The sequence below is a fragment of the Plectropomus leopardus genome, chromosome 8, assembly GCF_026936395.1.
Source record: "Plectropomus leopardus strain MGB_pleo_1.0 chromosome 8, ASM2693639v1, whole genome shotgun sequence".
NCBI lineage: Eukaryota > Metazoa > Chordata > Actinopteri > Perciformes > Serranidae > Plectropomus > Plectropomus leopardus.
Genome location: NC_142183.1, coordinates 32,290,840 through 32,304,654, shown reverse-complemented (window position 1 = coordinate 32,304,654; position 13,815 = coordinate 32,290,840). Strand labels below are relative to the sequence as shown.

At 37.9% G+C, this 13,815-nt stretch overlaps 1 protein-coding gene across 2 annotated transcripts in view; it reads right to left on the bottom strand.

Moving 5' to 3' along the window:
* The window catches only part of LOC121947856 (mitogen-activated protein kinase kinase kinase kinase 4), an 87,071-nt gene that overhangs the window by 31,980 nt on the left and 41,276 nt on the right, over positions 1–13,815 (bottom strand). The window contains exons 13-16 of one of the 2 annotated variants that reach the window (XM_042493011.2): positions 12,975–13,091; positions 11,904–12,038; positions 7,071–7,139; positions 74–397 (exon numbers count right to left, since the gene is read on the bottom strand). In XM_042493011.2, the coding sequence (XP_042348945.2) occupies positions 74–397; positions 7,071–7,139; positions 11,904–12,038; positions 12,975–13,091 (645 nt within the window). The remainder of the gene's footprint in view (positions 1–73; positions 398–7,070; positions 7,140–11,903; positions 12,039–12,974; positions 13,092–13,815) is intronic. The other variant, XM_042493012.2, reaches the window with a different exon arrangement.

Genomic DNA, 13,815 nt, shown 5'->3' with positions numbered 1-13,815 from the left:
AGAGACGGACTGACAGATGTGGGACGTAGAGGTGACAAAGGGTGCCAGACAGCTGAGGGAGGCAGGCGTTTACCGCTGAGCGCTGGCTGTTTGTGGGGCGGCTGGGCGAGGAAGCGGCAGTGGCAGCAGCAGTAGCAGCAGCTGCGTTCCCACTATTAGCTGTTAGCTTCTGGAGCGCTGCCACAGGCTTCTCTCTCTGCCTCTCTCTCTCCCTGTGTCTGTGGTCGTGCTGCAGCGACAGGAGCTGGGTTTGGTCCTTGGGCAGGGTGCGGTGGGATCTCCTGCCTGCTGACGGCTGCTGATGCTGAGCCAGAGGCTGGGGCTTGGCTTGCAGCTGTAGCTGAGGCTGGGAGAGCTGGGCCTTATGCTGAAGCAGCTGGTTTGGAGCCACAGCTCTCTATGTAGCAAACATGAAAAGCACACATAGAAAGTGACAGAGCCTGGGAGTGTCCATGTGAAATAACATATATGTTATGCTGTTTTGTGAGGCTAACATGTCTGTGCAAATTTCAGCAAGCAAGAGGAGGAAAGCTTGTGACCTGTCACTGCTAGTCAAGAAAATAAGGCAACCGATACCTGTATTTGTTGACCTAATTTACGTCATTTGGTGGGGTTTCTTTGGCTGTTGGGGCTGTTGCTCTAGCTACAGGTTGTACTTTTGCACTTTCATATTTCATATTGTCACCAAGGACACAAAGAGTAAACAGCTGATTAAGACACCTACCCGCCCCTCGCTCCGACTCTCAAACTCAGACCAAAAACCCAATCAACTGGTAATATCTTTTTTGAATATGCTCTTGGCATGTGAAAACCGATGGATATCAACAAATAATATAACAGCAATTAAAGATTATGTAATATTATATGACTCAATGTTTTCTATATATGAATGCGTACTTGGGCCTTTTTCTCCCTGTTTTTTTTTAAACTTTCTTTTATTATTTTGTTCTGTTTCACATGCTGTACATATGCGTGCGTGTATGGGTGTATGTTTGTCAGAGTTGATTGCAATGTATCATTTTACTTTATTTGTTGAAAGATAATGTTACTGCACTGCCTATTTCTGACCATAAATGTTTTCAGAAGGATATTTTAGTGCCCTGTTTTGTGTCATGGTGAGTCTGTGCACAGATAAAACGGTAAAACTTAGCAGCACTGATTATATATAAATCAAGATTCTGTTTCTTATTTGAATATTTTTTGCCTCAAATGTTTTCAGAAACTTGTTTCAGCTTACCGTTACACACTCACACAAGATTCAGCTAGCCACCATTGCCTTAAAATGGATGAGGTTGCATTACCTCATTCACCAGCAGGAGCGTTTATTTGTGCGATGCATTCTGGTAGTCGTAGGTATTCTACCATTTGAGCAAAAGCCAGTGCCGTAGTCCTTTCTCAATTCAGTTCAAAGAGGCTGTATTGGCAGGACACTAATCAAACAGTATTTCTCTCTGTTCTCTCTGGTCATGTAGCACATATTTCAAAAGTATCTGCATCTTTCTACTGCATAGACAGCTTTGTTTTATATGGTGTCTCGTCTTATTGGTGAAATACTTCTTTAATTCAGAGAGGTATTATTGGTCTTCAAATTTAGATCATTTTAGACTTTTTTTTCCATATTTTTTCATGATAGTACCTGGGGCATACAATGAATACACTGTCTCTTTTTAAGAGTTGTCTTTTTGAATTTGCAATTCCTTATTCATCTCATTAGCTAGTTCAACATGAACAAACTGGCAACACATGCAAGATTATAAAACACGAGTGTCATTTTCAACTGATTTCAGCTCCTCTTGCCAAGATTAGCTGATTCAGATTTAATTAACTTTTCCACATTTTTGTTGAATGACAACATTCTCTACTAGCATACACACTGATATGGTAGAACAGTCCAATTCCCTAATCAAATTTGACTTCAGAAGCAAAAAATCACTTTAGATACAAATCACAAGGAATAATAATATTATGATTGCGCTTCAGTCTTCAGTGAGTTAGATGTTCTAATTAAAGAACAACTGACAGCGACAATGAGAGCTAATACTTCTGTGGTGAATATGCAGACCGGAGGAATAATACATACCCTGAGTTTGTGTAGGATTTATGCTTCATGTAAATTATTAAACGTACACAAATCTATTTGTAAGTTTTCACTATAAATCGAGTGAATGTTGTGTATGTGTACATACTACTGTAGTTCTGAACACAATAAAGACTCCCAGGTTCTGCAGAGACTGACAAGACCAGCCACAGTTGATGCATAAACAACTCATAAAACACATATCATCAAGCTTGTTTTGACACACAGACACACACACGCTCGAAGAAGAACATAAAAAAGATTTGATTCACTTATTTGGTGTAAAACCAAAATATGTGAGCACACATTCATAAAATAGCAATCAGTCCAGCGCTGGCATTGAAGCTTGGACATATGATGGCAGCTGCTTCTCTGGCAGGAGAATCAGATTTGCAAGCACAACTTTCTCCAGAGGAAATGCAATAAAAGCACAAGTAAAGAATCAATATCATCAACCACATCTCACAGCTCTGATTTTTTTAGGGTTGCAGTTTAAAGTTTCAAGTTACACATCCTTTTGGATGGTTTGCGCTGCTGTTAGCCACATAAATATGAAAAACATATAAATGCAAAGCACAGCATATTTAAGTATGTCACAGTAGAGAAACAGAGGCAAAATGTTGGAAGCAGTGTGTAAACTATGTGTATTGTACACACACACACACACACACATTGACTCCTCAAGGAAGTCCATAGAGAGACACACATACTCCAGTGCATCACTTCTGCTGAAAGAAACTCCACTAGAACCAAGAGAAACACTCGGTGTGACATCCTTCTGACCACTTAAGACGTGAACATTTCTGCCACATGCCAGCTGAATAAGATTTGCTGTCATAGAGGGGGAAACCACCACAAATTTAATGCTGTTTTTTCAGAATGAGAGACACACAGTCAGAATACCCAACATACCAAACTAACCATATTCCACTAACAACAGCACTTGAGCATTAATAACACGACAGCTTTCTTGGTCCCTGGGAGCAGAGCCTATTTTCAAAACTATATTACAAAACTCTCCATGAAAGCTATTTGAAGTGTACCACCCAAATTACCACGAAAGAATGGTGACTTGCATAAGAATGCATGGTTGCTCTGTTTGGCAATATATACTGCGATAAAAAACAGTGAAAGACAGAAAAGTATGTGCTAATACTCAAATTAGGCCATCTGATATGCTTATCATGTGACACACTGATATTAAAGCTGTTTATCCTCTATACATAATAAGGTATGAATGTCAGTTATTAAAATTCAAATGTAGAGCCCATGGTGTATGTTGTAAGATAGCTGTCAAAAAGATGTATCCATAATTAATCATTCTTATTTGTAATTTTAACAATTTCTATGTCAAAAAAGTTGTTTTACACAAAATTCTGCTGTCATATACGTATATCTGTGAAATTGGGTTTGAGTTTGGATTGTTTTTATATGAGTATGAGTGTAAAATCTGTGAGTGCGAGTCTTATGAATACAACTCATGTTTCTACTACTACAAAGTCTTCACTGTGAGAACGAATCCAGTACAAATGGAAAAGTGCAGAAATGACGTCACTGAGGTCACAGTCAGTTTGCAAGGAGAGTAATCGATCCACGATTCCTCCAATTGCGCATGTGCATGCCCAGAGGCAAACATGGGGGGCAACAGCGTACCGAGTAGTAGCAGCTCTGGAGAAACATCACAGGTAATGTCAATCATAACGTGCATCGCATAGCCATTATTTATTTTATAAAATTGAACCATTATGTATAATATATGTTTCTTGGAGTCACAAACTTATTGGTTTAACTTGCAAGCTAAAGACGTTTACATGCCGATGATGGTATCTTAGTGCTATGGTTACTGGGATTAGAAGTTGACCAGTGCAGTTATTTTAGCTAGTTAGCACTGAACTGCATGATATGAAACATAACGTTACCCAAAACATAATGCACTGTCCCTATATGTTCATCACCACAGCATTAACAATCATGCCACATTTGGGATGAGTTAACTTGAACCAATAACTTTGTGATAACATGGAAGGAGTGAGAAGGTTGATATGGAGAAATAAACCCCGACATGGCGAAATGTCCCACTTATTACGCGGGTTACATTTAGCGAAATTATCAATTTGAGACATCATGTCGATCAAAATATGAATTTTATCGATTTATATTTGCGTTATTTGGCGTATAAATCTGCCCATTGTATAGATCCGGTCACTTTCCCAGTGTTTTGCTCACCCTCCTAACCCTCATAATTTCAACAAAGCCTTTGAAAAAATCAACTCGTGGAACAGTGGATTATCATAGCTAAATACACATTAAGATGTGTGTAGTTATTTGTGTAGTCTTTGCCTTCATTTACAAGAGATTATGGTACGGGGCGGGAGACACTAATCATTCAGCCCAGAGCCCAGAGTTACTGTAGTGGGAAGGGAGCCTCAACTCTCCATGTAACAACTTGCAAGTCATTTATCTAACTTCACAATTAGTCCAAGCTGGTTAAATACGGCAAAAACTAACTAGGAAAATATCCAGCATAGGTTCTCTTGAAAAAACAATGGCTGCGGTTTAAAATTCGTATTATTTACTCTGTATTTTTGAAGCAATCGGTTTCCAAGATTACTTTAAGTAAGATGAACTTACAGATTTTACAGCGTGCAAGCTTGCCCAGGCTCAACACTCAACACTCACTGTGGAAGTGTTTTCAAAAGTAAGGTTTTAATGAAAATGAATGCGTTTAGGAGGTACTGAGTGTACAACAGGATAAATTGGACTTGGATTATATTGTATGTGTTGTGTGAGAGTTTTGAAAAGGATTTTTTGATATAGTTTTTCTGTTGTTCAAGGCAGACCCATTTTAGTGTAGCTCATCCAGAAAATCTCAGTTTGTTGATTCTTTGTTCAGGGGAGGCACGCATGAAAAACAAAGTATTCTTCATGAATTCAATGTAACTCAGGCTGAGTAACTGGTATGCAAATGATCATTTTGTGGTCTAAGTATTCCTCTAAGTTACAGTCGCTGACTAGAAATATTGCATATTAGAGATGAAAGGTGTGTAGGATTGCAGGGGGCTGGAGAGATGGAAAAGAAGCCCTAAAATAAACACGTTTTGTTTCACTTGTTTAATTTTATGTTTCGTGTCTTTAATTGTATGAATCTACAGGCTATGGAGTAATAATCAAGAGCAACTCTCATTATACCAAACAATCGTAACAACATCAGGGCAGGATTGGTCAGACAGAAGAGAAGAAGGGAGGTGAGCATGCCAGAAAGTGTTTCACAAAGAACAGAGACGTGTTTGGTGAATTTGTATGTCTGAAACCCCACTGAGATTTGATAGTCACATTTCGGAAGGAAAACAGAGAGACGAGTGGAAAGAGAGATGATAAAAATGAAAAAGGTTACATGCTGCGAACGACGGAGGGAGGGATGAAGGGAGGAAATGAGTGAGGAAAGGAGAGAGAAGGCATGCCGGGATCAGTAGAGAGAGAGAGAGAGAGAGAGAGAGAGAGAGAGAGAGAGAGAGAGAGAGAGAGAGAGAGAGAGATGGAGGGGGCAGGCTTTCAAACAAAAGTGATATCATGCTGTGATAAGCACTGGCTTAAAAGCTTGTCAAGATCTGACACTGCTGGTACAGTGCAGTATATGTCACTGTTATCCCTCTGAATTCCAGACAAACTGAGAATTAAAAACTCCAATCTTTCACACATGAACGAGAACTTCAAAATGATGTACTTCCTCAGAACCACCAGGGGTGTCAGGCAGCCGGAGCATGACTCAAACACACAGTCGCTCTCTGTCTCTTCAACACATGTACAGTATGAAGACACTCAGAGACTGTTTATTTTACTTTCTCTTTTCTGTTCTTCCTGCTGCATTGCAGTGTCTTAAAATCCTTTCCTCCTCGCCTACCCTTTACTCTTTCAGTTCCTTTCATCTTAATAGGAGCCAGTGACACAGTCAACAGCAGCAAAGTCATCTCTCTTTTTTTCTTTCTTTCTCTTACACAAACTATTCCTCTTGGATTTCAGTCCTTGGATTAAAGCCTATTCTTTCTTCAGCTTAACAACATCATCTTCTCATATCATCAAAGTGGGAACATTACTACATCAGAAGTCACCTTAATCATTTGATCTATTAAATATTATAAAATAATACAAAAATGCCCATCTCAAGGTCTAAAAGCCACACATGATGTCTTTCAATGTATTGTTTTACACAACCAAGAGTCCAAAATGCAAATATACTTTGTTTACTACCACGAAAGACCAAAAAAAAGCAGCAAATTCTCACAACTGGGAAGGTAGAACAAAAAAGGGTTTGGCATTTTGCTTGGAAAAATATAATTTTAAAAATTGTTCCAGATACCTCTTGTCAATTGAGCAATCAGTTTTTCAACAAATTCGTCATTGTACTTGCATGTACCTTTTCTGCCAATATGACAATGCAACCATACCAAGTAGGAAATTATATGAAAAACAAAAACATTGGAAGATGTGGAAAATCTTCAAAAAGTAAATAAGATACAATAAAATAAAAGGAGAGAATAACATAAGAGACAGGCACATTTAAAGACTTGCAGGAACAATGATAGAAGAAAAAAGGAAGAAAGGAAGAAAGACATGTAGGAGAAAAGAAAGAAACATAGAAATAAGGAAACTGGGGGGGGGATAAAGAAAAAAAGGCAAAAAAAAAAAGAAAAATTGTAGAAAGAAAGACATGTAGAAATAAAGACTTGTTGAAATAAAGAAAGAAAAAGAAATAAATGTAGAAAGAAAGAAAGAAAGAATTGACATCCACCTGAAAGGTTAGCAGCATAATCTCAAGACCACTAAACATACCGCTGACACCCACACAATGTGTGTTACTGACCAAAACCACCAGCAGCATCAAGACTCAGCACATACTCAGAAGATTTCAAAAGAAATTCCACCTGCCCTCACTCATGTGAAAAACAGAGCAATTAATGACAAGTAAGTAAAATACAGAGTGAAGGTTTGTTACCTGCTCTGCGGCGGAGTCCGGAGGCCTCACTGTCACATCTGCACTCCGCTGCCTGCCTGCCTGCTCCTGCTGAGGATGGGGACGGACACACACACACACACACACAGACACACACACACACACACACACACACACACACACACACACACACACACACACACACACACACACACACACACGAACAGATAGCCACATGGTTAACTTAAGGTATCTGACAGTACGCTCCTTGACTTTGATTACTTTTTGTTTAACCCAAACAACTAAATTTTTATCTTAATTAAAATTCTAAAATCCTCTTGTTTCACATTATTGTGCTCTTGTTCGGTCCTCACAAGAATAGCAACAGACTGGCACAACAACCACACGCAGGCACGTACACACACGCAGGCACATGCACACGCACACACACACACTTTAATTAGGGTGTACTAAGGTCTTGAGCAGAATTCTGAGAGGTGGGAACTAAAATATTCAGAGTGTGCAAGATGGCGTGGAGCTTTTAGCCAACGCCCTCAACTCTAAATATTTCATTATGACCTCTTTTTGAATTTCTCCTGGAAAATCCTGGTATGTCCAATTAGTCCAAGCTGGATATTTTCTCACATTTATAATGTTTAATTAAATCTACTCTGTTTGAATATTTGCACTGGCTGCACCGTTGCCTTTAAATTGTGTTTATTTGTTTTGGATCAGATTCAGCAGAGATTAACGCTGAAACTGCAGCTTAACTTCAAAACTTCCAACTTTGATGAACTTTGTACATTTAATAATAAACTTTACTGCCCTTTGAGCCATAATCCAAGGTGAGCATGCATACAGAGGGTCAGTCTAGTATTAACAAGAATGACAGGAATAGTAGGCGCTGTGTTACCATAGCCTGTTAACAGCAAGCCCCTAAACAGTTTGCAGGGTCAGATGCCAATTAGACATGGTGTTCAAACTGTGTAACTACAACTTCCAGGTCCATCACATGATGCCATGGGACCCAAAAGACTTATTCCTATAGACCTACACTGGGAGAGACACGTCTGTATATCAATGGATACAGTTTTGAGCGTCTCACAAAAATGACTTGTTTCACTGTCGGGATTTGATTAATTCAGTCGTCAGTTAGCCGTTCGGCCGGTGAAAGTCTTTAATGCAAATGCTCTATCAGTCCAAAAATGAGAAAGATCTGGGTTACTTTAAACCCAGGAAATTGAACTTTTTGGCTTAATGCGCCATTAAGAAACTTTCAATGAAATGAACGGGACCTTGCCTTCAACACTGTATCCAGTTCTCTTGATATACTGTAAAACTTCAAATAAAAGCCTAGTCCCAATTAAACGTCCAGTCCCTTTTACAAACTGGGTGTGACTACGCATTTTGACAAATAAAGGCCTGGCTATATAAGCAGCCTGGTCTGGTTGCGATGCAGTTCATTTTTATAGAAGGTCTTTGGATGTATGAAACCTAATTGTTGGCTACCTGTTGGATTTAAGTAAGTCTGATGCTTAGAACACGAATACAGTGTGTATACAGTACTGAGCAAAAGTCTTCAGTCACCTTAAACTTTGATATTTTAGCAAGGTTACAATGATCACACATATTTATTTGTCAGTAGTCTCATTACTAAAATACGGCAGAACATACAGGAAATATGCACACATATAAAAAATGCAAATATTTCAGAATAAAACAACTTCAACGGACTTAAATTTTGTTTGACCTCCATTTCCACTTAGCATGTCTTGAACTCTCTTAAGCAGACAATATGAGATTCACAATACTAATCTTCTGGTGTATTTAAACCAGGCTGCATTCTGTTGCAAGACGTGTCCAAAGCTCAATATTGATTGCTTGAGCTACCTTTTGTTATGATTGTATGATTCCATGTTCCCCACTAAATATTGACTTTACTCTGAAGAAGCCATTTTGTCCTGACTTTTTGGGTATTATAATGCATTGTACATGTTCACTGTATTTTTTTGTATGTATTTTAATATAGAGACTGAGAAAAAAATATTTATATATCCTCATTAAAACTTTGCTAAAACAACAAATCTGTGGTGGCCTAGGACTTTTGCACAGTACTGTATATCTTTCAATGTTTGTCAATATGGACACACTACTCACAATGTTAGCTTGGTATGATTCTCAGTTCAGTCACTCAGTTAATTTTACTGACACTGTGAGCACCAAAGAAGACAGTATTACTGGAATAGTAAACAAGAAAGATGCAAAAAAAAGAGATGTTAAAGACTATTTTTTTAAAAAGCTACGGAAAATTGTCCAATGAACTATATTCATAATTGTCAGAATTATTCATTTAAAATTATTTTACAGAATAAATTTTTTTAATCTTTATTTTTAGGTCATTCTTTGCTTTGTATTTTTTTTGTTTTACTTTCTCTTTTGTGTTTCCTTTTTTGTTGTTGTTTTTTTCTTCTTTAGGTTGGCAGATTTTCCAGTAATTTTCTTGTATGTAGCTCTAAAGACACTGCAAGTCATATTACTGTCAAACTACTTCTTTACTCATTTATCTTGTTTAGGGTCACAGGGGACAGGAGCATCTCCCAGCATGCACTGAGGCAGGGTAGACCATAAACTGGTTCTTCCTCTGTTTAGGGGAAGTTCTACAACCCATCTTACATCTGATAATGACGCAGCTGAGGGAGCAGGGTTTTTGAGTTTCAACACAGTTGATCAGTCACTGTCCCCGCGCAGTGTGGCGATTCACACCCTTCACTCGGCCACTTCGCTCATATTAAAGCCACAGACACACCGCTGAAATACATTATGTGATGCTTGCCAAATCAATCAATGTGTGAAATGATTGGAACCACGGCGCCAAGGCAAGCTCTTCATCTGACAAAATACAACACATCACATCACACACTCACTGAACCTGTCACATAATTAAATGCAGATGCATTAAAACTTAATGAAGCATCAGATAGATCCATCAAGCACGCTGAACTTAATGACTTCATGGCAATCTGTGTAATCAGAACCTAATACGTACAGATCGCTCTCTGCCACACACACATAAGCACACCAAATAGACATATAATATAACCAGACAGATATTAATAGCATTGAAATACAGTGTCTTCTACATGAAGAAATCAAAGTTCCTAACCTGCTCCTTGGTTTTAATATACACCTATTGAAACTCACTGGTGTGTGGGATCGATTCATTACACGTGTTAAAATTAATGACTAAAAAAGGAATCTCTGATAAAGCACAGAGAGCTATGTGTCTTTCTTTAAAATGACTGGAATTGGCAGAGACATTTTCACACGTCCTCACATGCAGTCACTTTGTAACATTTTCTCACAGTAAAAGGTGATTTTTATTTTCATACAGATTTATATGATGTTAGAAATGAACTTTTAATGAGATAAAAGATATTTCTGTAGCAACTTTGTGGAAGTGAATGACCTTCCCTGAACAGGAAACTGCAGAAGTGAAGCAAAACAAAGGATTTTTGAAACATATTCATCCTCCAGCTAATTTACAAAACCTTTTGAAAGTGCTGTGAAATGAGATTTCTTTATATATATGGGCTATGTCTTTTATTCATATTTAATTCCTCAAGATTTGATTAAAGCAGCACCTGCATACTGCCAGATTTATATTAAAAAATAGATAAGAAGGTTCCTGTTTTTTATATTGTGATGGTATTTAAGTTGATAGAAATGTGTCCAAAAGGTGATTTCTCATCTCATAAAGTTTTGTTTGTTCCACAGTAATTATGAAACGATGAATTATAAGATCTCTTCTTCTGGCCCGCCGCGTCGAGGACGGAGTGTTTTTATCACCTGGGTGACAGAGGCTGACAGGTGCAACCACTGCCTCAGTGCTGCGTGCATCAAACGCACCTTGAGCTCAGCGTTTCGGAGCAAAACAAGTTCAAGTGTTCACTCACTGCAGCATCAAATATACACAGACCTAAACACACTTACACACAGCCCAAGTGTTTCTCACACTCACCTGCCACAAGGTATTCCTTCTGACAGGTAACTTGGCTTTTTTGTAAAAACAAACATTATGTAACGTTGGTTTTACATTTAACTTCACATCCTAATTAATGTGAATAAGGACTGTTTTATTTATTTGTAGCCAACATGTGACTGACCATGACAGTTGTGGCACAAAGGTCAGATACAGGCTTCGTATTATTCATTCTGTATATTTTAATTCTTATGACAGCTTTAAGAAAGTGTTAAAGAAACAGAGGTTAAGGACATCCAACAGAGTCAATCTATTACGATGAAATTCCATAAAAAGGTAACTCAATACTTAAGAGCTTCACTAATTCATCTTTTTTATTTGGGTGAAATGACTCTTTTGGTTTTACAACCCGCAATGATAAGTGTTTTGGTTCACTCTTACTGCTCCGAGTGTCAGTTCCAGACGCAGCAGGCTGCTGCTTTCAGTGCAAATGCTCTGACAAACCCACTGTACACTACCTGCTTAGCACTGACCTGCAGACAGAGTTAGAGATTGTATGGTGAACAAAGTGGAGCATTTAGCAGCTTTAGCAGCCCATAGCGCTGTTTACGACTACATGTCAGGCTGCTTCATGTGTAAATAGTAAAGTTGTTGCACAGCTCCTACACTGTTAAATCTGACAAGTTGATTTTTCTTTTAAAAAAAATCTAGGAAAATGATTGCCTAGAAAAATGTAATTACATGCTTCGCACACAAGAGAAAAATGACCATCACTCCTTACTAATGAAATAAACAAAAAAAACTACCAGAGACAGAAGAGATCACTAATGCTACGCTTCCCAGTCATCACGTTGAGGTATATAGTGACAAGTACATATGCCAAAGTTGATCTTTACCTGTCTCCTGTCACTCCTTTTGTTTCTCTCATCTAGTAAGATTCTGTTGTCATGCAGATCAGACTCCTCCCCAAGCAAGATCTCTTGAAGCTCCGCCCACTGGAAGGCACAGTCCGCCAGCTGCCGTCTCTGCTGCTGCAAACAGCAAACACACAACCGTCATCACAAAACCATGCACACCAACAACAGTACAATCAACATCATTTACAAAACTGTTTTTAGGCAAGTGTTAATGATATTGTTCTATTTTTTGTACACTTCATCGCAATATATGAATTTTATATTAATAAGCATTTAGATGGCATTCTTAACCCTTTGGAGCCTGGATCCACATCACTTTTTTTGTGCTGCATTCAGACACCTTTTGCAAGTATTTAAACTTTTCATTTTTGGAAACATGTAAAAAAAAATGGCAATGAGCAACTTGGCAAGAAATGTCCTGCAAATTGCAAGATTTTGTAGATTTCAATTTTTTTTTACTATTATTATTTTTTTTAAAGCAAGGGAAAAATGTCAAGAAAACTATAACTATTTAAAATGATCATTACTACATATTGAAAATTATGTTTTGAAATTATTTTTAGGCACTTTTTAGGTCATTTTCTTGTTTGTTTTTTAATTTTCTTTTTTTCTTTCTTTTTTTGCTAATTTTCAGGTAATTTTTTTGTAACTTCTTTTTTTCTTACTAATTTTTGGGTGCTTTCTTCTTAAACAGGTAATTGCCTTTTCCCCCATGTTTTTTTTAAGAAATCAAGCCAGTTTGCTCTGGTTTCAAAGGGTTAAGAAGTACAACCTACAGTAAAACTACAGCTCTCACATCATTAAAATGACACATGCTTGCACAGATGCTGGTTATTGTGAGGTCACATGATATATAAATAAATGCTTCTGAGACTGAAGGTGTGGGAGCAGTTAGTGAGAGTCAGGATGTGACTCATCAGGTGACACTGGTGCTTCTTGTAAAAGATGTTTCTGATAAAAACTGGTGGATCAAGTTATTTTCTCTTCCCCTGAAATGTTTTACTGCCTGCTAACTATAAATGTGAAGAAAAGTGAAGAAACGATACTTACATCCTCTAACTTTTGCCGCTGCTCATGTTGCTGTTGGATCCTCTTCTGTCTGTCAGCCAGCAGTTGCTGCTTGTATCGTTCCTGCTCTGCCAACTGCTGCCTGTGCTGCTGTAATGCCTGGACAAGAATCATAAGATCTTTATAGCTAAAATAAAATTAAGAAAATGCCAGAGTTGGCTTTCCACACTTTGTAGTCTTTGATTTGAAGGTTAAATAGATTGGGTTAACTTGGCTCTGCGCTTGTAAAACCAAAACTGAATTATGTTTGACTTTGATCAGGGGGTCAAATTGCCTGCTGTATCAGCTGTGATATGAGGCAGTGACATCTAAAACTTTAACAAGACTAAAGGTTAATTGCTGAGTGTGAAATCCGATTACAGCTCAGAGTGGACATTTTGGTCACCACACTTTTTCAGCTAACATCATGACTTTTTGAACAGAGGTGTTTTACGCTTTTCCTGTGTGATAACGAGCTAAACTGAATGAACTCAAATAATGAACCTGAACTTGCAATACTGAAAGCACCCTCCGAAAACTACCTCTGTTACTACTATAAGAACTACTCCTAATGATAAGAGCTGAAACTAACAATTACTAACATCATTACTGATTGGTCCAGTGCCAGTTATTTTCTCAATTAACTGACAATGATTTAGTGAATAAAATGTTAAAAAATAGTGATTTGATTTGCTTGTTTTGGCCAAAACCCAAAGACACTCCACTTAATGTCATATATGACAAAACATCATGGCACAACTGGCAGAATTATGATAGTTTTGTATTTTTAAGTAGTTTTTTAAAAATTTATTTTAAGTTCAATTAAGTTCCAGATGGTTTCCAG